The sequence below is a fragment of the Heloderma suspectum genome, chromosome 11 (assembly GCF_057233095.1).
Source record: "Heloderma suspectum isolate Gila_16-S chromosome 11, 16-S_ref, whole genome shotgun sequence".
NCBI lineage: Eukaryota > Metazoa > Chordata > Lepidosauria > Squamata > Helodermatidae > Heloderma > Heloderma suspectum.
In genome coordinates this window covers 9,061,188-9,084,250 of record NC_139468.1, presented here as the reverse complement: position 1 = coordinate 9,084,250, position 23,063 = coordinate 9,061,188, and the positions used below count along the sequence as shown (strand labels likewise).

At 46.6% G+C, this 23,063-nt stretch overlaps 1 protein-coding gene across 2 annotated transcripts in view; it reads left to right on the top strand.

Moving 5' to 3' along the window:
• The window catches only part of SNUPN (snurportin 1), a 37,094-nt gene extending 17,092 nt beyond the window's left edge, over nt 1-20,002 (top strand). For both annotated transcript variants that reach the window (XM_084816771.1, XM_084816772.1), the window contains exon 9: nt 19,059-20,002. In XM_084816771.1, coding sequence (XP_084672897.1) covers nt 19,059-19,388 — 330 coding nt within the window. In that variant the 3' untranslated portion in view covers nt 19,389-20,002. The remainder of the gene's footprint in view (nt 1-19,058) is intronic.
• The last annotated feature ends 3,061 nt before the right edge of the window (nt 20,003-23,063 follow it).

The window sequence follows — 23,063 nt, the reverse complement described above, 5'->3', positions numbered from 1 at the left end:
TAGTTTTTTTACCTGCCCATCTGGCCAGCTACCCGGCCACTCTAGGCAGCGTACAATACTAATAACATGAAATACAACTAATTTACATAATTAAGTGAACAAAAAAACGTAACAACACTGCTCTAAAAAACCCTAACCCACCTCAAATGCCCACCTGAACAGCCAGGTTTTCAAAGCCCAGCGGAAGCTCATCAAAGAGGGGGCATGGTGGAGGTCAGTAGGGAGGGAATTCCACAGAGTGGGGGCCACCACAGAAAGGGCCCTCTCTCTACTCCTACCAGCCTAGCTGTCCTGGCTGATGGGACAGACAGAAGACCTACCAAGGCTGATCTAGTTCACTGGCATCCCTGGTGTTGTTGGAGGCACTCCTGAAGATAGACCCCAATGAATGTGGCTTAATGGACTGAGATAGTTACATCTGAGCTAGGCTAGAATTTCAATTCAGACATCACACCAAGCCATAGTGTGTGCTAATCAGAGTTTAGGACCTGAGCCATAGTTTGAGCTTCCAAATGTGCAACAGGCAAATCGTGGCTTAGAACGGCTTGTCTGCTGTCATTTCCCGTTGGCTCAGTGCTTCTGTTTTTTATGACCTCGCAGCCTCGTGGTGGAGCCACCCCTGTAACTGGTTTGGGAGGATGTCTGAATGGACAGACCATAGTTATAGATGTGGCTTTGCTTTCGGAGGACAGTGCACCAGAGACATGGAAGTGGGGAAATAGAAGCAGATAAACAGCTCCAAACCATGGTTTTTCTTTATGTTTGGAAACTCAAACCATGGCTTGGGTTCTAAACCCAGTAAGCACAAAGCCATAGAGTTTGGTGTGGTGTCAGAATCGGTGAAAAACCATGGTTTGTAGTCATCTGGCAAACCAGAAATTGGAAACCTTAGTTGGAAATGAACTTGTAAATCATCGTTTGTGCTAACTATATGGTTTGGATGTCTGACTGTACAAACTACGTAGCTAGCATAAACCGTGGTTTGCAGGCTCATTTCAAACCAGGGCTTCTACTTTCTAGTCTTGGGGCTGATGGCAAACCATGGTTTTGTCGATTCAGACATCACACTGATGTAATTAAGTCTAAAGACATTATTTAGATTGATGTCTAAATTGAGCCATTGTGATGGATGCATGCAACATGATGGTTTAATTTTTCAAGAAACACCTCAGGGCCTTTCACAGCACACTTGTATGCCCTGATGCACAGCTTGGTGATCACTGCATATACGCTATACACAGTGCATAGTCAAACTATGGAATTCGCTACCACAAGATGATAGCCACCAGTTTGGAAGACTTTAAAAGGGGGCTAGACAAATTCCTGGAGGAGAGGGCTATGAATGGCTACGAGTCCTGATGGCTCTATGCTACCTCCAGTATCAGAGGCAGTAGGCCTATGTACATCAGTTGCTGGGGAACATGGGTGGGAGGGTGCTGATGCACTCATGTCCTGTTTACGGGTTTCCCTTGGCCACTGTGTGAACAGAATGCTGGACGAGATGGACCCTTGGTCTGATCCAGCAGGGCTCTTCTTAGGTTATTATGTTCTTACCTGGAAACCCACTGTAGACTGTAGGTCATCTGCATCGAAATGGGAAAGCCTTTTGGCCAGGATATTGGGTTGGGTCTCGAGGGCGTTTTCCACCTCTGCCATAGATAGGCTGTGTAGGCTGTCTAGTCCAACTCACTGTTTGAAGCATAAAATCCAGAGCTAGAGCATCCCAACAGATGACTGTCTAGCCTCTTTGTTTGAAGACCCTGTGTGAGGAAGAGCCCGCCACCCCTCTAGGTAATTGCTTCTATTGTCGAACTATGAGCTTTTCCTAATGTTCAACCAATCTCTACCCTCCTGTAACTTAAGACCATGAGATTTAGTCTGAATGGATGGGGCAGCTGAGAACTTTGGCTCAAGGGCGACTCATAAATTGGATGAATGAAACAAATCTCTGCAAACCTCCAGAAATTGCAGTAATGGCAGAGGCAGGGGAGGGTGCCAGTGGGATTGGAGAGGGTTTCCTTTCCCTTTGCATGGGGACCTGTTGCAGTGTGCATAGGAAATAGGTGATAATGTATCATTGGTACCACATATGGATAGATCACAAAGAAGAAAAATGGGTTCTCAAGGTGCAAAAATAAATAAATCTCCTGGTGACTCCAGGTGATTGACATAGGAGACAATGTTTTGCTGAAAACATTCTGCAGACTTTTTTCTCTACCCCCTGAATAATGCCTAAAAATAAGAAAAAGGCCGAAATGTGTTGGGATTCCTACAATAAATTTATTTTTGCATCCTGAGGACCCATTTCTCTTCTTTGTGATCTACTTTGGATGCTCACCTCCTACTGCATATGGATAGCCTTAGCCACCCCAAAAGTTGTTTTTGTGGTGGTTTTGGTTGGTGTCATTGTCCTCTGGAAGCACCCGTTCTTTCCACTGGACCAAATTTTTCCAGTACTTCAGGGAAAAACAGAGCCTTCAGTGCCCTTCCTGACTGGATGAAGCCCAGGTTCAAGAGACCAGAAAGCTCCTCCAAGTCTAAACCTGCAGGCAAATGACTCCTGTGTCCACACAACATTCACGTGAAGACTGTTGCCAGGCCTCCCAAGTCCAAGCACCCCCGCCCCCCAAGAGCTAACTTTGCTGCTTTTGATTAGGCCAGGGTAGCAGGGGCTGTAGTTGAGCATCTGCTGTTTGGCAGGTTGCAGCTCTCCAAGCTGTTTTGGGAACAAGGGAAGCACCAGGGTTGCTGGCCAGGATCGGAGGAAGGAGCAGCAGAGCTCCTTCCATTTTAACTGAAATAAAGTTCAGCAGAACTTGTTCACTACCTTGCCCACGTGCACATGTGTGTTTGTTTGTTTGTTTTTAAGAAAAATTGGGACTCCATTCCCCCTTGTTTAACATTAGCCACACTAGACTAAGTTTGGGAGCAAAGTCTCCTGTAGTAATGACTTGTTTTGGTAAAATGAGGCTCCAACAGATCTGTACTCAGCTATTTGAGTTACTTATTAATGTTGGTCCAGCCCAGGCCTCACACTGCCCCATCTGCTTTCCCTTCCTCCTTTCTCCTGGGGCTTATGCACATCTTCCCAGCTCACTGGAACATGGAAAGCTGTTTCTATACTGAGTCATAAGGACCTAAGAACTCCGCTGAATCAGACCAAAAGCCTGTCTACTCCATCATCCTGTTTCCCACAGTGGCCAACCAGATGCCGCAATGGGAATCCCACAAGTAGGACATGAGTGCAACGGCAGCCTCCACTCACATTCCCCAGCATACTGCCTCCGGTCAGACCATTGGTCCATCTAACCCAGTATTGTCGAAACTGACTGGCAGCAGCTCTCCAGGGTTTCACACAGAAGCTTTTCCCAGCCCTTTGTAGAGATGCCAAGGACTGACCCTGGACCCTTTTTACATACAGGGTATGTGCTTTACAGCCCTTCCCCCAAAGGGTTTACCTATGGTTCAGCGTTGCACCTGAACCAGGGTTTAGTTAGTTTCCCTTAACCATAGTTAGCTTCTAAACCTGGATTGGAAACAGATTACATTCTTTTAGGAGGTAACTGTGGTTGTGCTGGTTGGGATGGAATGCTGAACTGTGACACATGTCAGAATAGTCGGGGCACAGGACACAGAAGCGGGAATTCATTTGGGGAGAGGAGGGAGAAGGAAGTTTGCACAAAGCTGCAGGGCATTCCCCGTAACATAACTGTGATAATAGACCTAACAACGCGATCCTGTACATGTCTACTCAGAAGTAAGTCCCATTGTTTTCAAGGGAGCTCACTCCCAGGTAAATGGGTATAGGATTGCAGCCTTAAGGCACACGCCTATGCATGCTTAGACAGAAAAAAGTCCTGCAATTCCTAGAAATGCTGGGAGTTGTAGGACTTTTTTCTGTCTGAACATGCATAGGATTGTGCCTTAGATAACTAAGGGCCCAATCCTATTGATTGTGCTCTCAGTGATCAGAAGCCCCCAACCTCGGAGGTGTCCAATCATCCAGTGCAGGGCAGGAGGAGTGGCGGAGGCGATCTTTGATCTTTTGAGCCCATCTAGCAAGGCCACTTCGGAGAGGGAGGGAAGGAAGCTGGAGGAGGCGCAGGATAACTCGTATCCTCATCTCTCTGGTCTCCTCCCCTCTAACTGGAACACTCCCGTTTCCCCCTCTCTGAGTTCGAGTCTCCTACCTTGGAGAGGCAGCGGTGTGGTTCTCTCCATGCTGGCTCCAATGGGAAGGAGTCTGGGGTCTGATCTCCACCACCACCCCCAATTCTGATATTGGAGCACTGTCTCTGACCTCAAGGGGTTTTATGAGCTATTCTGTGGTTCCCTGGATGCTCTCCCAGGGAGCATAGGATTGCTCCATAAATGGCAGCATATTTAGGAAATCTCCCTGTTGCAGACTTTGAATGTTTTAACGGTTGTACTCTTTCTTCCCAGGGATCCGTGGAACTTGTAGTTCTGTGCGGGAATGGGGTGCGCTCGGAATCTCTTAAGAGCATTTTTGGCATCTGCCGCCACATATCATTCCCCAGAAAATTTGCAAGAAATAATCACTCAGAACAATTTAAGCTTCCATGGTAGATAATACGTCCTTAGTTTTTCAAACACAAAGTATGTTATATAGAAGACTAGCCGGCAGGCTTACAAAGCTGCTGTATCAAAACCATCCTGAGAATTGGCTCCCGTTTCTGCTTGATAAAGAGATGTGTGTAACTCAAGAGTTTTGGCCAGCATTGTCAGCGTCATGACTTCTTTCCAGAAATGGAACTTTTTGGACCATTGGGAAGGAAGTTACGAATGCTGGAGTAGATCTGGCAATAGCTTCTCCTGCCTTAAAAGAGTTGTGCAAGTGCTTGTCATCTCAAGCTCTGATTATCGTATGAATGATCATGTTGCAGTTCCCACTAGGGGGAGTCCAACCAGCCTCAGCCCCATCCACATTGCTGGCCTGGGGCAGGAGCTGTGTAGGGTCTTGCTAGTGGGCTCCAAGTGCAAGCAAACCCAGGACTGCTTGCTGTCTCGCTCCAGTGCCTCAAAGGAAAAGAGAGCCCCGGTCTCCTTGTTGGCTAGAAAAAAGTGCATTCCTGAGAAGATGGATTCAAAAAGAGAGGCAGGGCCGCATTGTAGAAACTTTCCAGAGTAAATTGTGCAAGCGTGCATGGGCCCACTGATATTGTGTAGTTCTGCTTCCAAAGGGTAGGGCGTCTTGAGGGTAGGCTCTCTATACAACTTTTACAGCCTAACCTCTGCCCCGTTCCTTTCTGTTCTCATGTCCCAGTAGACCCCATCCTGTAGCCTGATACTCATAAAGGATAAACAGCCTCCACGTTTAGAGGAAGTATGCCACTGAATACCTGTTGCTTGGAGACCAGCAGCAGGAGAGGGCTATCGTGCTCATGTCCCGCTTGGGGGCTTCCTGGAGTCATATAGTTGTCCGTTGTAGGAAACAGAAAGCTGGGCTATTCATTTATTTAAAATGTTTCTATGCAGCCCATGGCCAAAATTGGTTCCAGAGTGGTTTTATGCCAGAGGTGGACAGAAGGCTGATCTGGATCTGTTGGTAGATCTCTGGGTGACTTTCAGTAGGTCAGTAAATATTTCCAGCTCCCAGGTGGTTAATAATCATAGCAGCAGCAACATGACGTTTTTCCTACCCTAAATTGTGCTGCTGAAATGAAGGAAGCTTGAGGTAACCAGGAGTGGATTTTTGTGTGCAAGGACTGTGAGATCCATTCCGTTCTGGTACTCAGAAGAAATTCCTGGGCTTTGGATTCTTATAATTTTAAGTGTATGTTGTGGCAAAATGGAGGATTGTTGGGTTTCGTTATTGGGTTGGATTTAATACAGTTGAGATTCAACAGATTACACGCACTTGGGGAAATGCAAGTGTTATGCTGGTTATTATAAAAGAAGTAAGGTAAATATGCTGTTTTGATTGGCTTTGGTGTTGATGGAGTTTCTGTGAAGGGGGCTTCTTTCCTGAGATTAGATGGTGTGTGTTTTTTTCCTCAGGTGGAATTGGATAGTGAAGTTCTCTAGTCAGTGGACAGTTGAAGGGAGTGAGCTGGTAGGACAGTTGGAAGCTGGTGCTTGAGGAAAAAAGAAAGGAAGAGGTCCGTCACCCTCTTCACACATTCTGAAGCGTGTAGTCTGTATGCAATGAGGGGAAGGGCAGAATCTGTTTTAGATGGGGAATGGTATTCAAATCTTGCATGCCAGCTCCATCCCCCTCGTTCTCATCACATAGAGGGCAACTGCGTGGAGAGAACAGCCTCATGTATCCATGGAGGTTCTCCGCACAGCGTTTTGCATCACACAGAGCCAGTGCGGATATAGGACACTCTCATCCTTGCAGTGTTGCCCTCCGCATGTAGAGGGTGACAAGAACGAGGGGGACAGAGCTAGTGTGAGGTTTTAAAATAAAATTATGCCCCCAACTCCTCAGTTGATCAGGCTGAGAGGTTTGGGATCTTATGAGATGGAGAAGAACGTGCACACAATCAATGTATGTGAAAGAAAAGGAGATTTATTGAAATAAAAGAAACAAAATAAAATAATAAAAAATAGAACCTCCTTGGAGAGTTGCACGCTATCTGGGGCTTAAGAGGTTACACGTCTCTCAGGTACAAGTTTAACAAAGGGAAACAAGTGTCCTTCTCTACCTCACAAGTTCTGAAAGCTCTCAGCCTGATCAACTGAGTCGTCCTGGGTAAATTTAAATTCATATTTCACACTAGTGTGCTCATCCACACTCCTCCTCATGAGTAGGGACTACATGCTTTGGAACACGTGAGGAAGTCTCTTGTCTATTCTGGCTTGATTATTCACTTGGCATTGTGAGAAAGGTAAAGGCTGTTTCTGTTATTTAAAAGGAAACTTAAGCACATAGTTGCATATCCAGCATGGCTCAGATGAAATCAATTCCCACATGATTCGAAAGCTGACAGATTTCACAGCAGCAACAAAGTCACCTTGATATACTTGAGGTTACAGGGTAACAAGAAAATTCCTCCGGGGTGGCAGAGACCTCTCACTCCCACAGGGCCAAATATTATCTGGCATTTGTACTAGGCTCTGTTGGGTGGATTCTGGGGGTTTGAGATAGTTCCCACAAGCCTGAAGGGTTTGCCCCCCCCTGGTTTATGCAACTAAAATATTGCAGCAATAAAAACACATAACAAAATCACTGGTAGGTAAAGCAAAGCCTTGATTGATTGATTGATTGCATTTATATCCCACCTCTTTTCCTCTTGCAAGGAACCTAAGGCAGCTTACATTATCCTCTTCCTCTCCATTTTATCCTCACAAAACAACCCTGTGAGGTAGGCTGGGCTGAGAGTCTGTGACAGGCCCAGAGTCACCCCGTGAGCTTCCATGGCCAAATGGGGACTAGAACCCGGATCTCCCGGCTCCCAGTCCAACACTCTCACCACTACACCACGCTGGCCATTGGCTGTATGTCTGTGTGCGTGTGTCTTTGTCTGCGCAGCATCCTTGAGCAATACAGTCCAGTCTGTAAGGCCTGTGGTGGTGGATGGCACAGGAGGGTCAGGTGTTGGAGCCTGGCTGTTAGTAGTCCCAGTTCACCACCCCCGCCCCGCCCCCACAGTGCCTTGTGGGTTTAGGGCTGACCTCGCAGCTCACACTTAGCCATTCCACTGTGTCAGCTCTTGGTACAGCTGCTTCTGTCTTGCAGCCCAATAGCAGAGGTACAAACCTCTGAACCAAGTCAGTTCACTCCCCAATAGATTTTTTTTCCAACTTGGATTACTCTCCAATCTGGCAAAGACCTATGGGGGATAGGACAGGGATGGGGAACTTCAAGCACATAGGCCAAATCCAGCCCTCTGGCATCTTCCAACTAGCCATGACCCCTATCCTCTGATGGTTTGGCAGTTTTCCAGGTTGAAATGCATCTCCTGCAGCTTAGTTCCTGGCAGTGAGAGCCTTACATTAAAACATGCTGGTATCTTTGGCCCCGCCCCTTTTGCCTTTCACCACACCCACCACTGGAATGAGGCCCCCAAGAGCCTCTCCAAAATGGAATTTGGCCCTCGGGCTGAAAGAGGTTCAACACGCCTGCTATATATGGTGGCCAGCAGCAGAAGTCACACACCAAGCCATACCTGCTGAAATTCCCTGTTCTGGAATTTCTTCTGGAACAACTTTCACCCAGTCTCAAATCTGCCATTTTTGGGCAAGGTGATTGAGTGGGTGGTGGCGGTGCAGTTGAAGGCAAACTTGGAAGAAACTGATTATCTAGACCCATTTCAGTCGGGCTTCAGGCTTGGGCATGGGACAGAAACGGCCTTGGTCGCCTTGGTAGATGATATGAGGAGGGCTCTGGATAGGGGTGAATGCACCTTCCTTGTTCTCCTCGACCTCTCAGTGACTTTTGATACCACTGACCATGGTATCCTCCTGGACTGCCTGGAGGGGTTGGGCATTGGAGACACCGTATTGCGGTGGTTCCGGTCCTTCCTCTCTGGCAGGTACCAGAGGGTAGCTCTGGGAGAGGAGGTTTCGGACCCGTGGCCACTTACTTGTGGGGTGCCACAGGGTTCCATCCTCTCCCCGATGCTATTTAACATCTATGTGAAGCCGCTGGGGGCTATCATCAGGAGGTTTGGGGTGCCATGTCATCAATATGCGGATGACACGCAGCTCTACCTCTCATTCAAATCTTCACCAAGGTTGGCTGTAGAATCCCTGTCCAAATGTCTGGAGACGGTGAGTGGCTGAATGGGGAGGAATAAGCTGAAGCTGAACCCTGACAAGACTGAGGTACTTTTGGTGGGAGACAAGAGGAGGTTGGGGGATGTTGACCTGGTGTTGAATGGGGTACGGCTACCCTTGAAAGACCAGGTCCGCAGCCTGGGGGTCATTTTGGACTCCCAGCTGTCCATGGAGGCTCAGGTGTCAGCTGTGAGCCGGACAGCACTGTATCAACTCCATCTGATACGGCGGCTGCGCCCCTTCCTTCCCGACCGTCTGCTCCCATCGGTAGTACATGCCCTGGTCTCCTCTCGTTTAGACTACTGTAATGCGCTCTACGTGGGGTTACCCTTGAAGTCGGTTCGGAAACTGCAGCTGGTACAGAACGCAGTGGCTCGCCTGATTAAAGGCAGCCGCCGGCGAGATCACATCACTCCAGTGCTGAAGGAGTTGCACTGGTTACCAGTTGTTTTCCGGGCCAAATTCAAGGTGTTGGTTTTGACCTTTCAAACCCTATATGGTTCCGGCCCAGCCTATCTTAAGGAGCGCCTCCAGCAGCACCAGACAGGCCGCTTAACAAGATCAGCCTCGGATGGCCTTCTCTCTGTCCCATCAGCCAGGACAGCTAGACTGGTGGGGACGAGGGAGAGGGCCTTTTCTGTGGTGGCCCCCACTCTGTGGAACTCCCTCCCTAGGGAACTCCGTCATGCCCCCTCTTTAATGAGCTTCCGTCGTGCATTAAAAACGTGGTTGTTCAGGCAGGCATTTGGGGTGGGTTAGGGTATTTTAGGAAATGTTTTTATTGTAGAATTTTATTGTTTTAAACTGTTTTATTGTATGTTGTACATCGCCCAGAGTGGCTGGGTGACCAGCCAGATGGGCGATTAATTAATTTAATAATAATAATTATAATAATTCTGTCCGACTATCAAGGCAGCCCTGTCGTCTTCTGCATCTAGCCACTCCCCAGCCTTAACCTGAGGCCTTCAGGCAGTTTGAAACCTCTGGCTGCCCTCAGGGTAAAACGCTGAGACAACTGCTTCCCGGTCATGTCCCAGCCTTTACGCAGACGGTAACCTTAGCCTTTTCCTGATTAGGCTGGCGTCAGTGCCGTGACTCAGTGGCAAGGAGACAGACAGTGCATTAAATAAACACGAGCAGCTCGAGAAGATGGAATAATTTGGGATACCAGAAGGGGAGAGGCTATTACTGAAAGCAGAATCCTTCAGGCCTCCTGACACTGCCACTGTCTCGGGGCTTTCCCCGCGCACCATCATCATGTAGATGCGGAGCGGGATGCCTCACTGCATTCCTTTGAGAAGGTTCAAATTGTGATGGGCTGGGGGTGTCTCCTGGGTTTTTTGGGTTTTTGCAAAAGGCTATTTTTACTGGCCTGGGAGAGGAAAGGTTTTTGTCCAGTCTGGGAATTTTTTTTCCTATTTTTAAATCTGTTTCATGAGCACAGACCCCATGTATGTATTTTGCAGCATTTCAAGCGTCAGTCACTTTTAACTTCTGGAGGGCAGCCGTGTTAGTCTGTTGCAGCAAAAATAATTATGAGTCTCGTGGCACCTTAAAGTCAGGCATAAGCTTTTGTGGACTCTAGCCCACTCCATCAGATGCATGGGGTATGATGGGAGTTGTGGGCCAAAACATCTTGAAGCCACCAGGTTGGGAGCAAGCTGACTAAAGACATAGCCATGTTTAACCTGAGCGATCCAGTTTGTGAATTCTTGTTTGGATTCTCCTTTTTTAAACAACAAGAGAAGCGGGGTGTGCATTTGTGTTTTGCCTCCATGTTTGTTGCGAGTGTGCCAGATGGTGAACAAGATGTCTGAATGAATAGCCGTGTTTGGCTCTTGTTTTTGTGAGCTTTTTATATACTGCTAAATGAAGTGTGCGTTCTGCAAAGTGTGTGGCTGGAGAATGTCAGAGTCCCATTATAAAGGTGTGAAGGGGCAATGGGACTCCCATCACGCAACATCACATCCCACAAGTGGGGCCTGCAACAAAATGTTGCGGTCTGGAATGTCCCTGTTCAGAGTGCCAGCCATTACCTTTTCTGGGATACTCCATTCCATTCCTGCTCTCACTCAGTTTTCCATCCCCACTCCAACAGACACTGTTCTGTGGCCACTGAGCTTGTTCCATCCCCATTGGGCTGTGCTTGGGTTTTCCCCAAGTTTGCTGATACCTCCCTCTTGTGCATGGATGTTGGTGCCATTTTAGCTACATACGGTTCCACACTCCGAGAATGAGTCCAGTATTAGTATATAGGATATTTATTTATTACATTTCTATACTGCCCAATAGCCACAGCTCTCTGGGCAGGTCACAACAATTAAAATAATAAAATTCAGCATGACAAAACATAATGTAGAACTTTAAGAGTTTAAAACAACACTATAAAACTAAAATAAAAACCAGCAGCATTGTAAAGATTTAAAATGCAATAACTGATTTAAAAACAACAGAAACTGAAAGACTAAATGCCTGGGAAAATAAGACGTTCTTCACCTGGCACTGAAAAGGCCTCAATGTATGCACCAGGTGAGCCTCTCTGTGATATATATTTTTTGCTGGATGGTTGCTGGAGTGTCAGGACTGAGAACAGGGAGCCCAGGGGTTTGCCAGGGAGACACAGCTGAAAAACACACCAAAACATGTCGGAGGTCATTTTTGCTCAGGCTTTATAACCTATATGTGGATCAGAATTTTAGCTTATGTGGGAGTAGCTTAACCATGTTAGGAGGTATGTAATGGGCCTATTAAAAAGTTCCAAAACTGAGCCCTGGGGAGAGCCTTGTGGTTGCATGCATCATCTTCTCCTCATACATTGTGGCTGAGGACTTCTGAGCATGGGTTAGCAGCAAACCCTTGTTTGACGCTCACAATCCTGGTTTGCAGGCAAGTGGAAGTCATAGGGGCTGTTCACACAACATGCTAACCCACACTCAGTGGTTGAGTGAGAGTTGTTTGTTGAACCCTGGGTTGTTTGTTGAACCGTGAGTTAGTGCGTTGTCTGAACCCAGGACATTTTCTGCTGTGTGGCTTGTTAACCATGCAGTGTGTCTTGTTCACCACCCTGAACAACCCAACAACAAACCCTGGGCTCTCAAGGTGGCTTGTTTGAGAAGAATAAGCCACACTGCATGGTTAAGAACCCACCCTGCAGAAAATGACGTGGGTTCGGACAACACGCTAACCCACAGTTCAACAAACAACCCACGGTTCAGCAACCTACACTCAACCGCTGAGCATGGATTAGCATGTTGTGCAGACTGCGAACCCAAACTCTTGCATTTGCATTGGACAAAATGGCTACCTGTGGTTTGCCAGTAGTCAGGGTCAGAAGCGACTAATCACCGCATAAAGGGGTGAACAGGGAGCGCATGACCCCAGGGCTCATTCTCACAATGCCAAACTACGGCTTAGTGTTACATCTGAACATCCCCATCGGGTCCCCCGTGTTCAGGGTAAGATGTGCCGACACCCCCCCCCTTCAGCTTTTTCTCATAACTGGGGTGTCTGGGATTGTGTATTCACCAAAGTTCAGGGCTGTAAGACGGACAGGCAAGCATGCATGCTTTCTAACAGGCTTCCCCAACCTGACACCCTCTGTGTTAAACTACAACTCCCATCATCCCCACCCAGCATGAGCTCGGTTTGTGTGATGGGAACTGTAGTCCAACATAGGTTGGGGAAGGCTGCTTTATCTTGTGCATACCAGGCCTTTGTGATCCCTTAGAGGCTTTGCATGTATGCAGCCCCAGTGCCGGTCCTTGGCAGGGAAGCAGGGCCGGAAAAGATCTCTACATGGCACCCTGGGAAGCTGCAGTTTGTCCAGGTTAGCAGTACTCAGCTTAGTGGTATCGATCAACCCTGTTGCTCCTTTTTTAAACCCTTCCATCTTTCTTTCTACCCAGAGCTTTTAAAAGGAAGAGGATGCTGTCTCTGTCTGGGTCATGGGGAGTGGGAGGCCTCCTTACCTGCAAGAGATGCAGGCAGAGAGCTTCAGAGGAACAGATATCCGGCAGAGCCCTCCATATCTTTGTCAACTCTCCCCCCACACGCACACACATACAGGCACACACAAGCTCCCCATCCTCCTAACCTCCTCCCCCACCCCTTGGCTTCCGCTTCTTTTTCCATAGTCATCATTTCCTTGTGCACAAATGGCCTTTTAAAAAGCCCAGGTCAATTTAGCTGAAAGCAGCCAAGGCTCAAATCTTAGGAAACCCTGCAGCGGGGTCTCTGTAAATCTCTGCTGTTCCCCCCTGGGAGTTGGTTAGAAGGAGTAATAGAAAAATCTTTTTTACTGCGTAAGTGGAGACATAAGTGGGAAGCAACTAATCAGGGTGGGTGGGGGTAGAATAGCAACCAGCTGCAGTATTGCAGAGGGAGGAAATGAGGGCAGGAGAGGAGGGCCCTGGGATTTATTAAGGATTTCTTCAGCCTGTTCAAGCAGGAACATCTTAAGCAACATACAAAAAACACACACACACCCAGCCGCTGCATCTCTTTGAAGCCATTTGGAGACACTGTCTCTTGTGTTGGTCACTGTCTTGCATCCATTATAGTTCTTGCTCTGATAGCAGTGATCTGGGCTTTCTGGAAACGTTTCTGAATGTCTAAATTGACTAGAATCTGAATCTCAAAAATATTTTCCAGCAACAAAATTATTTGAGTTGGAATCCTTGATTTTTAGGGGCTGGGGGGAACCGTTCCATAAAGCACATTTTGTTGGCATTTCAAGATGATGTTCAACCCAATGCAAAGGTTGACTTCCAGATTTTGTTTTCCTTGGAATACTTGTAAATATGTGAAGACATGACAATTCAGTAGCATGCATTTCCCTAACGTGGTTTAAATTTCAAGCAGGGGAAAGCTTGTAGACACTGGGCAGGGTTGCATGTCGCACTAAGCCACCCTGCGAAAAAGCTACACGGTGTGGGTTGTTCGCAGAATCAGGCACACCATGGGTTGTTTTCCCCCTCCTTCCCTGTCGGTCCGCCAGACAGTATCCCAGTGTCCTCTGCAGCAGAACTCATCTTGTCTCCCTTTCCCTGCTCCGAATGCTACCCTGTTTCGTTCCCCAACTTTCTTTTTTTTAGTGCCACAAAAAATATGCAAATGGAGTTGCAGTTTTTTTTAATTGCCCCCTGAAAATTGTGCAACCGTGTTCATAGTGTTGTTGTTGTTTTCTATCTTCTACAAGTGTGCACTTACGGCTGTCCAATACGTGTTGTCCTGCCTTGTCAATATCCTTGTAACTTTCAGCTGTCAAAGGGAGCAAAGTGCAATAGGTAACATTCAAGAAATTGACAAGGTGAGACTGCATATAGGCAGATTTGCACACACTTGACAGTGACAAAAAGGGGGAAAGTTCGAGAGAGATAGGTAGTGGGGTGGGGGGCACAATATCGCCCACTTGGCAAGGTTATCCTCTTGCTTTTAAGTGTTGAATTGACACTTATCAGTGTCCTGCTTCCATTCAGCACTTCCCCAAGTCTCCAGCAAGTCCAGAAAGGGGAGATCTTGACATCTTCCACTTTTTGCAGTACCTTTTCGCAGCAGATACTGCTGTGGTTACTGTGTGTGTGTTGGGGGTTCTAAATGCTAAGCAATATTTGCGCAAATGTAAAGGCAGGGAAGTAAATGGAGGGGAAATTGGTGCAACTTTAGAGGCTTGGCAGTACAAAGAGAAATTTGCACAACTTAAGTTGCTGCTGCGAAAAGGATGGGCAGTGGGGGTGGGGGGAGAAAAGATCTCCCCATTCTGGACTTGCTGGAGACTTGGGGAACTGTTGAATGGAAGCAGGACACTGACAAGTGTCAGTTCAACACTTAAAAGCGAGACGGTTACCTTGTAAATAGGAGATACCGCCCCCCTGTCCTTTTTGGTGCACCCACTTCTCCTGATCTTTTCCCCCTTTTGTCTCTCCCTTATCATTACTCCTCCCCCCCCAGTCCTTGGCAAGTGTGCACAAATTTGCCTATAGATAGTCTCACCTTGTTGATGTCATTGTATGTTACTTACCACACTTTGCTCTCTTTGACAGCTTGAAACCTTGGAAAGACAGGACTATACATATCGGGCAGCTGTAAATGCACACTTGTGAAAGACAGGCAAAAAAGACAGAAATAAAAAAACGACAAACAGTTGTGCAATTTTCAGGGGCCAATTTTTTTTTTTAAAGGGGGGCAGCAAACAAGTGTCAGTCCTTCCACAGTGCTGTTTGGCTGTTGTTGGAGGGGCAGTCACTTGCGAGTGAGGCTTAAGACAGTATGGGCAATCGCGGAGAGCAGCAACGTTTTTTGCCGCTCTCCCCAAGCAGCTCTGTAGCCAATCCTGGCAACCGACAATGAAACTGCTGCCCTGGGTTCGAATGATGCAACAACCCATTGTGGGTAAGATAACCCCTAGAACAAGACATGGGCTGTCAGGGTGGCTTGTTGCCCTGAAATAAACAGAAAGTGGTCTGTGTTCGGATGACATGACAACCTACCATGGCGAGTTATGCACAATGGTTTTTATTTTATGTCTTTATTCTAAAATTTTCTTGGCTGCCTTTGAGGGCAGAAGCCCTCCCAACGTGGCTCACAGTGATAACATACATAAAACAGTTAAAATATTAAAAACAATAAAACATAAACACAATAAAATAGTAATAAAAGCAACAATAAAAGCCAACAATCAAACCACCAACAACAACAACAGCAACGACAACAGTCATATCAAGAGAAGGCCACAGTAAAATAATATGTTTTCAAGGCCTTCTTAAAAGCTTGTAATGATGGGGCATGGCAGACCTCTGGTGGCAACTTGTTCCAAAGGTGTGGGGCCACTGCAGAGAAGGCCCTCTCACATGTGGTCACCCGCGAGAGTGTTGTGCAAACCCAGTCACTGAAACTGTTGGACAGCAATCCTGTGCTCTCAATGGCGCCTTCCTAAATGGGAGCACGCTTTGCTGAAGCTAAGCAGTTCCAGTCTGGTCAGTGCCTGGATGGGTGGCCAGCTAGGAACCCCATGTTGTTGGAAGGAAGATGGGATATCAGTGTAGTAATAAAATTGGTAATGGACTATTCTTTACATCCAGGTGTTGGATTAGCCTGGGGTACACCCAGCAGCTTCCTACATACCAAGAATTTTCCTTGTAGCAGCTTATGTTCCTCCAGATGTATTGGCCTACAACTATTATGATCCCTTGCCATTGTCTATGCTGGTGAGGGCTGATGGGAGTTGCAGGCCAAAACATCTGGAGGGCCACAGGTTGCCCACCTCTGGTTTTCAGCCTTGGGCGGGGAGTTCCTATACAATCTTCTGCCCCCTGGGATGGTTCTAAGGACCATAGGACTGCTCTCTTAAAAGTACTAATGTAGTGCACCTAAAATTATGTTTATATATATTATGTCCTAGGTATAGTCATACAAAAATAATAATTACAACTTTGAAACTGCTCAGTCCAACTGGTATTGTATCTGTTCATTAAGTGACTCATTAATTTTATGAAATAATGCGTTTTTAGCAATGGGACGGTTTTCCATGGAAGAATATAGCAGCAAAAATTCCACAGAAACTTTTCTACTACCCATATGAGTGAGCTACAGTTCTTAGAAAAAAATCTGTTTTTACTCCAACCCAAAAAGAATATTTTGTAGTGGTTTTGGAGAACGGTGTTGTTCCTTCACTTATCAAGGACAAAACTGGGAGGCATGGGGGGATGGGATTGGAACAGTTGATCAAAACTGTTCATTCGATCAGATTATATTAGTTTAGAAATGTTTTGGCGGGGAGGGTGTTTCTTCTGTCCCTTAAAGGTGAGGCAGGCTGTTTGTTTAATTCCATTTATTTCCTCCCCATGTTTTCAGCCAAGGTGGACTCCCGAAATGGCCAACAATTAAAACCCACTGCATGACTTCAACTCCCATCAGCCCTAGTCAGCATGGCTAGTGGTCAGGAATACTGGGAGTTGTAGTCTAAAACATCTGGAGGGCACCAGGTGGGGAAGGCTGATCCATATGATGGGAAGAGGAGAAGGGGTGATATTTATAGCTAACTGTTCTAACTCCATGGTTCTTTGAGTTCTGTTTTTCTTTTCTTTGGCCACTTAATACCTTCCAAGCACTTTTAATTAAAACCAGTTTGGCTTTGCAGCACTGTGGCTCATGTGGTCTGAAAATAAATTGGTGAGTTGCAGATTTGGGCTACCTGCTGCTGTCAGATTGTGTGTGCGTGTGGAAGATACGAGCATAGCAATGGACTTTGCACAGCTGCTGAATTCAGGCTGGTAGTGTGTTTGGTGTTGTGTATTCTCTTTGCGTAAATTGGCTCAGGGTGTGGTCTGAAGGCACATGATGCATCAGACTTTCTGAAGCTAAGCAGGCCCAGGTTGGGTCAGTTCCTGGACTGGAGACTGCCTGGAAGCCCTGCACATAGCATTGGAACATGAGCTGGGGTAATCCCAGACTGAACCTACCTCCGCTATGAACTGACGGGTGGCCTTAGACAAACCACTCCGTCAGCCTCAGTCCCACCCACCCACCCCTGTATGCAATATGGACATAATAATACTGGCTTCCACTGCAGTGTTGTTGTAAGGACTGCAACTAGATAATGTGTTTAGCTATTATCATTGCATAAGAACAACTCTACAATAAAATTATGCAACCCATTAACAACATAGCCTAATAATAAAATGTTGTCGTTGTTAATAAGAAGTGGTAGGGAAACATTGGAGGGTTACAAGTGGAAGACAGTGACGTCTGGACCCCCTGTAAGATTCTGTGAGTGAGGAGGGACAATGACATGATAAAAAGCCTCATCTGGAAGTATCCTCAGTCATATGTATCAATACAAATAGAACTGGACCAGGAGGAATTGACCTTGCAGTTTTGGCTTTACACGGGGAGACTTTTGACTAATGGGAAAAGCCGGTGGATGGGATGGCCTACGCAGGATAAGATGGGTGAATGTTGTCCTTATCTTCCAAAAGCGGGAAAAGGTGTATCTGAGAAGTTACAGACCTGTCCAGAGGAGGACACCCAGGATGCTGACGGGTCTGGAAATCAAGTCCTATGAGGAACGGTTGAAAGAGCTGGGGATGTTTAGGTGGGAGGAGAGAAGATTAAAGGGAGGCATGATAGTGGTCTTAAATATCTGATGGGCTTTCATGCAGAAGATGGAACAGGCTTGTTCTTTGTTGCTTCAGAGGCAGGACTACAACCAATGGGTGGAAATAGCAGAGAAGTGGATTTTGGCTGAACATTGGGAGAAACTTCCTAATGAGCTGTCTGACAGTGGAGGTATTGAAGCAGTGACTGGAAAGCCATCTGTCAGAGTTACTGTAGTTGCATCCTGCATTGTAGCTCCTGCATTGATCAGAGGGCTGGACTAGATGACCTCCAAGGACCCCTCCCAGTTGTATGATTCTAAATCTCTACTACACCTGTGAAGAATAATGAAATCTATTGGAGATACCTGTCTCATTCCATTAACTGTATCTTCTCTCTCTCTTTCCCCCCCTACCCCCATTTTACCTGCATTTTGTGTCTTTTATTTCTTTGCAACATTTCTCTGCTACCTGTTTGTCAAAGCGGTTTAGAGAGCAGTCCTGTGGCCCCTAGACAGAATCTGGGGAGACATAGTATAGTTTGGATTCCTGGTTCTGAGGTCAGAGATAGCACTCCAACCTCGGACACAGTTGGCGTGGAGAGAACCATGCTGGCTGCCTCTGCAAGGTTGCAAAGGTGACCTCAGAGGGAAGGGAAAGGGGGCATGTTGTGGGGTGGGGAGGGGAGGGGACAGCTTATGCCGCATCCCTAGGCCTTTCCAGCGCCCTTCCTTCCTGCTCCCCTACGCCTCAACTAGATGGGCGAAAACGCCTCTCTAGCTAAAATGCAGAGTGGGAGGCATGGTGGAGGTGAGTGCCTCCTGCTCTGCAGTGGATACTTGTAAGCCTCTTGAGTTCACGGGCTGACAAGTGTCAAGGGCGGATCTGACAGAATTGCACCTGCAACGTTTACAATAATGGCTTACGACCTAAGAGCACAATCTTAAAAATATTTCCTTAGAAGTAAGACCCATTGATTTCAGTGGGATTTATTTCCTCCAATGCAGTGTAAGAAGGGGAATTATCATTGTCGCAAGGCAGGCTATTATACCTCCAGAAAGCGGCTGGTGGGGGTAAGGAATGAGCTATCAGAAGGCAGAAATCCGCCTGCAAGTTTGGGGAGGGGGGAACGGGTGAGAGCAAAGCCCACAGCAAAGGGGTGCAGCCAGAGCGTCTTGGACTGCACAGGACTCAACCTGCTGTCTCCCTCTGTTACCTTTACAGGTAGATGGGCTCCTCTTCTATCACAAGCAAAGCCACTACAACCCCGGCAGCACTCCGCTGGTGGGTTGGCTCCGACCCTACATGGTGTCGGACATCCTGGGCATAGCTGTGCCAGCTTGCCCGCTAACCACCAAGCCAGACTACGCTGGGCACCAGCTGCAGCAAATCATTGAGCATAAAAGGAGCAAGAAACAGGCCACCAAAGAGGATTGCTCCGACGTCGACGTGGCCATCCAAGATGGCCGGTACGAATTGGAACACTTATCTACGCCTAAGCCAGAGGGATCAACCTCAGTCTCAAGGGATACTGTAAGCCAGATGGAGAATTGATGAACAGCACGATGGGATAGCATCCTGGTGAAGGGGATTTCTGTAGGCCCAGATGGAGCCTCCATTTTTGCATCTGGTGGTCAGGGAGGAAGACAAAGTTAACAGGGGCGGCTTTTAACAGCAGGGTGTTGGCTTTCATCACACTTTTACAACTGTGAGGTCAAAGCGTGAGATTAAAACCCTTAAAAGCCAGTGGCTGAGTATTGGTTAATAAACCATGGAGCAGCTCGTGAAGCCCTCCTATGAAGGTTCCTGTTGGTAAATCATACCACTCTAATCAGTAACAGCTCTTTTGGGTACCTCAAAGCTGCTGGATTTCACAGGAAATCTGGTTCCAAGTTTTAAAAGAATGCTCTGTTAAAGACAAAAAAATGACAGATTTGACTTGGTTAGCCGTGTTTTGCCTTCCTTCATGTTAAAGTAGATCACTCCAACAAAAACAAAGCAAAAAACCCCTCTGTTCTTAAGCCTTTTTACTGACATTCCGAAAGGCAGGTGCACCTTCCATCTGTTACTGTCACACTTGGGGAGCCTGTGAAACAATACAGGGATTGTTTTCTTATGTATAAGTTTTATGTTCACTGAATAAACAACTTCTGAGAGATCTAGCACAACTCCGGTGCCTTATTAGTTGGGTAATTAATAAGAGGAGTCGTCTCTCTCATTCTCTCTCCGTTTCTCACTCTTTTTGTTCTTCTGGTACCCTCTGTCCCCCATTAAGGGTTTCACCCTTAAAGATAAAACCAAAATTACATCCTCTGTTCCCAGTTTCTCCTGTTCATCCTGGCTTTTCCCATCTGCTGCAAGGCTGAGAACACCCAGTTCTTACTAGTATAGTAATAAATAGTTGTTACGATTTGTATTTTATGCAAAACAGTGATCTGATTTTTCAAGCTATGCTTTTGAACAGGAGAGGGGAAACTCAGGCCTGTGGGCCAAATTCAGCCCTCCTGGGGTCCAGCTTTTACATGGTTTCCCCCCATTCTAAAAGACTGAAATGCCTCTCCCGAGGCTTAGTTACTGACAGGAACAGCTTTGAGCTAAAATAGGCTGGTATTTTTCCCCCGCCCCTTTTGCCTTTGGCTCCGCCCACCACTGGAATGTGGCCCCCAAGATCTCCAAAAGTGAATTCAGGCCTTGGGCTGAAGGAGGTTCCTCACCCCTGCTTCTGAACATGGTAACCTAGACCAAGTGGTTTGGTTTATTTAGACCTGTCGCTTGTCAGCATTGCAACTGAGCGCTGCAAGGTACTTGACATTTTGCTCAGGATCTTCTGTGCTATAGAGGCACGAAGCCAATACTTTAGCTTTGTTGGCCATCTCTGTGGGTTTCATTTATAAGTGGAGCTGCTTCCCTGCTCTGTATCGAGACCAGGAAACGCTCTTAGTCTTGGAGAACTTGTACAGTGTAGTATTCGAGTGCTGGATGGAAGAGTAGGAGGCCATTCATGAAACCCACAAGTCCCACCCCTTGATTCCCTCCAGCTTTAGCCAAATCGTATTCTTCAAAAACAGTAGATCAGGAGGCAATCTCCAGACCTCTGTAAGTCAGGTTCTGTGCAGTGTCCTCCTCCTTGTCTTTTAAGGGCACAATCCTATGCCTGTTTAGACAGAAAAAAGGCCTACAACCCCCCTACAAAATGCTGGCTGAGGAATGCTTGGAGTTGTAGGTCTTTTTTCTGTCTAAACCTGCATAGGATTTCACCCTAAGGCTGCAATCCTATGCACACTTACTGGGGAGTAAGTCCCATTAAGATCAGTGGGGTGTACTTCAGAGTAGACATGCATAGGAGTAAGTCCCATCAGACTCAGATGTTGGGAGTTGTAGGACTTTGTTCTGTCTAAACATGTATAGGATTGCAGTGGAAAGCTAAGACGAAGGGCTGGCGTGGACTTATCTCAGAGGCTGAACTGTTTAGCTCTGCAAAGGATAGTTTCACTGTGTTCACTGCAGTTAGAGAGAAAATTGGGGGAAATCCATACCAACAGTTTTTGAGTGAAATGATGCCCGGAGATATGTGTTCTAATAAAAATAAAGATTTCCATCAAGATCATTGGGTTCTGCAACAAGAGGCTGAATTCTGCAATTGGTCTAGATTAGGCAAATCTGCCTTCTCTTCTTCTGCATCATTTATTTCACTAATTCAAGGAGCTAAACAGGATGCTTATCTGACTTCTGGATCTCCCTAGGCTTCACCCACACAATTTCTAGCCGTTAAGGATTAGAAACTTACTTTTTAAAATCTGTCAAAATGGAGACCAGTTCTTAGGAAATGATTCTGCACCAAGCCATTGCATGCTGTGGCTCCCCCCCTCCCCGCCCTATGGTACTCCCACAGAATCACAGCATATCCAGAGCCTTGAATACTTTACAAAGGTCACGTAAATGAATTTGTTCCACAGTAAATTGGGTACCAGTCAATCCTTTATTAAAAGGCATGATTCAATAAGGCATTCCAGAGGTCCCTAACGTTTTTGGGTCAGTGGGCACATTTGGAATTTTGAGAGAGTGTCATGGGTGCTCTCACAAAATGGCTGCCATGGGGGCACCTTGCCTGTTAATGAAAGTAACTTGCCGAAGAACCTGAGTACAAAGCAGAGGTCCAGTCTGAGCTCCAAAACACAAAACCACTCTTTTGAACCCAAATAAAGATGGCATTGGAGGGCAGCACTTTAAAAAGTTGAACCACTTTTGACAATAAAACCTTAAGAACTAACATAAAAATGAGGGAGGGCAGGGAGCCTGGCAGGTGTCAAGAGAGGTATCCATGGGCACATTGGCACCCACGTTGGACACCCCAGAGGTCTTCTGTTTGGACAAGGAGTCTGAATGCCATGGAAGCCATTTTAGAGTTAAAGAGAAGTATATATGGTTTTTTCCTGCTATAAATACTGCTGCAGCCTGCCTCCGATTCTCTGAATAACCCTGGGTGGTTTTGAAGAGAAATTACATCATGTCCAGTAGATGATGAGCACCCTGATAGCCAGGAGTTATTCTCCATCAGCAGACAGAAGGACCATTTAAATCCCTCCTCTCCCCACCCTCTGTTCTTCTCAGAAAACGATGCTTTCGTTGCCAAGAATGCAGGCAGCTTGCAAACCATTTGATTTCTGATAGTGCAAGTAAGCAACATCTGGGGAGGGAAACAGAACAAGAGCTGTTCGTGCCACAAATACGAAACAGCAAGTTGGATGTGAGAAACAAATGTGATAATTTGCCTGCATCAAGCAAGCACTTCTTCTAAATGCATGCTATTGATGCCTATAGGCTAAAGCAAGGGAGAGGGGAGCAGAAAAACAGCAGAATGTGGCTTGCAGAATCCAGCTTCCAATGAATCTCGGCATCCGCTTTTTTCTTTTTTTTTAAGGTTCCAGTCCTTATGCTTGCAAAGAGATGCTATAAAATGTATGGGCAATGCCTTAGCATTGAATGTTGGTGTGTTAGGGCAGAGCATATGCAGTGCTGCAATCCCCCAACCACCCTATGCCTAAGGCAGTCTTGCAACACTGCCATAGGCAGAATCATTCAAGAGACACTGAGGCTCTTGTCCCCTTCCCAGAAAGAACTAAGGTGCTGCTTGCAACCAATTAGCATCTTACATTTCTGAGATTTGTAGCTTCCTTAAAAGAACAATAAAAGTTTCTAGTTCTCAGGTTGATGGAGATGACACCAACT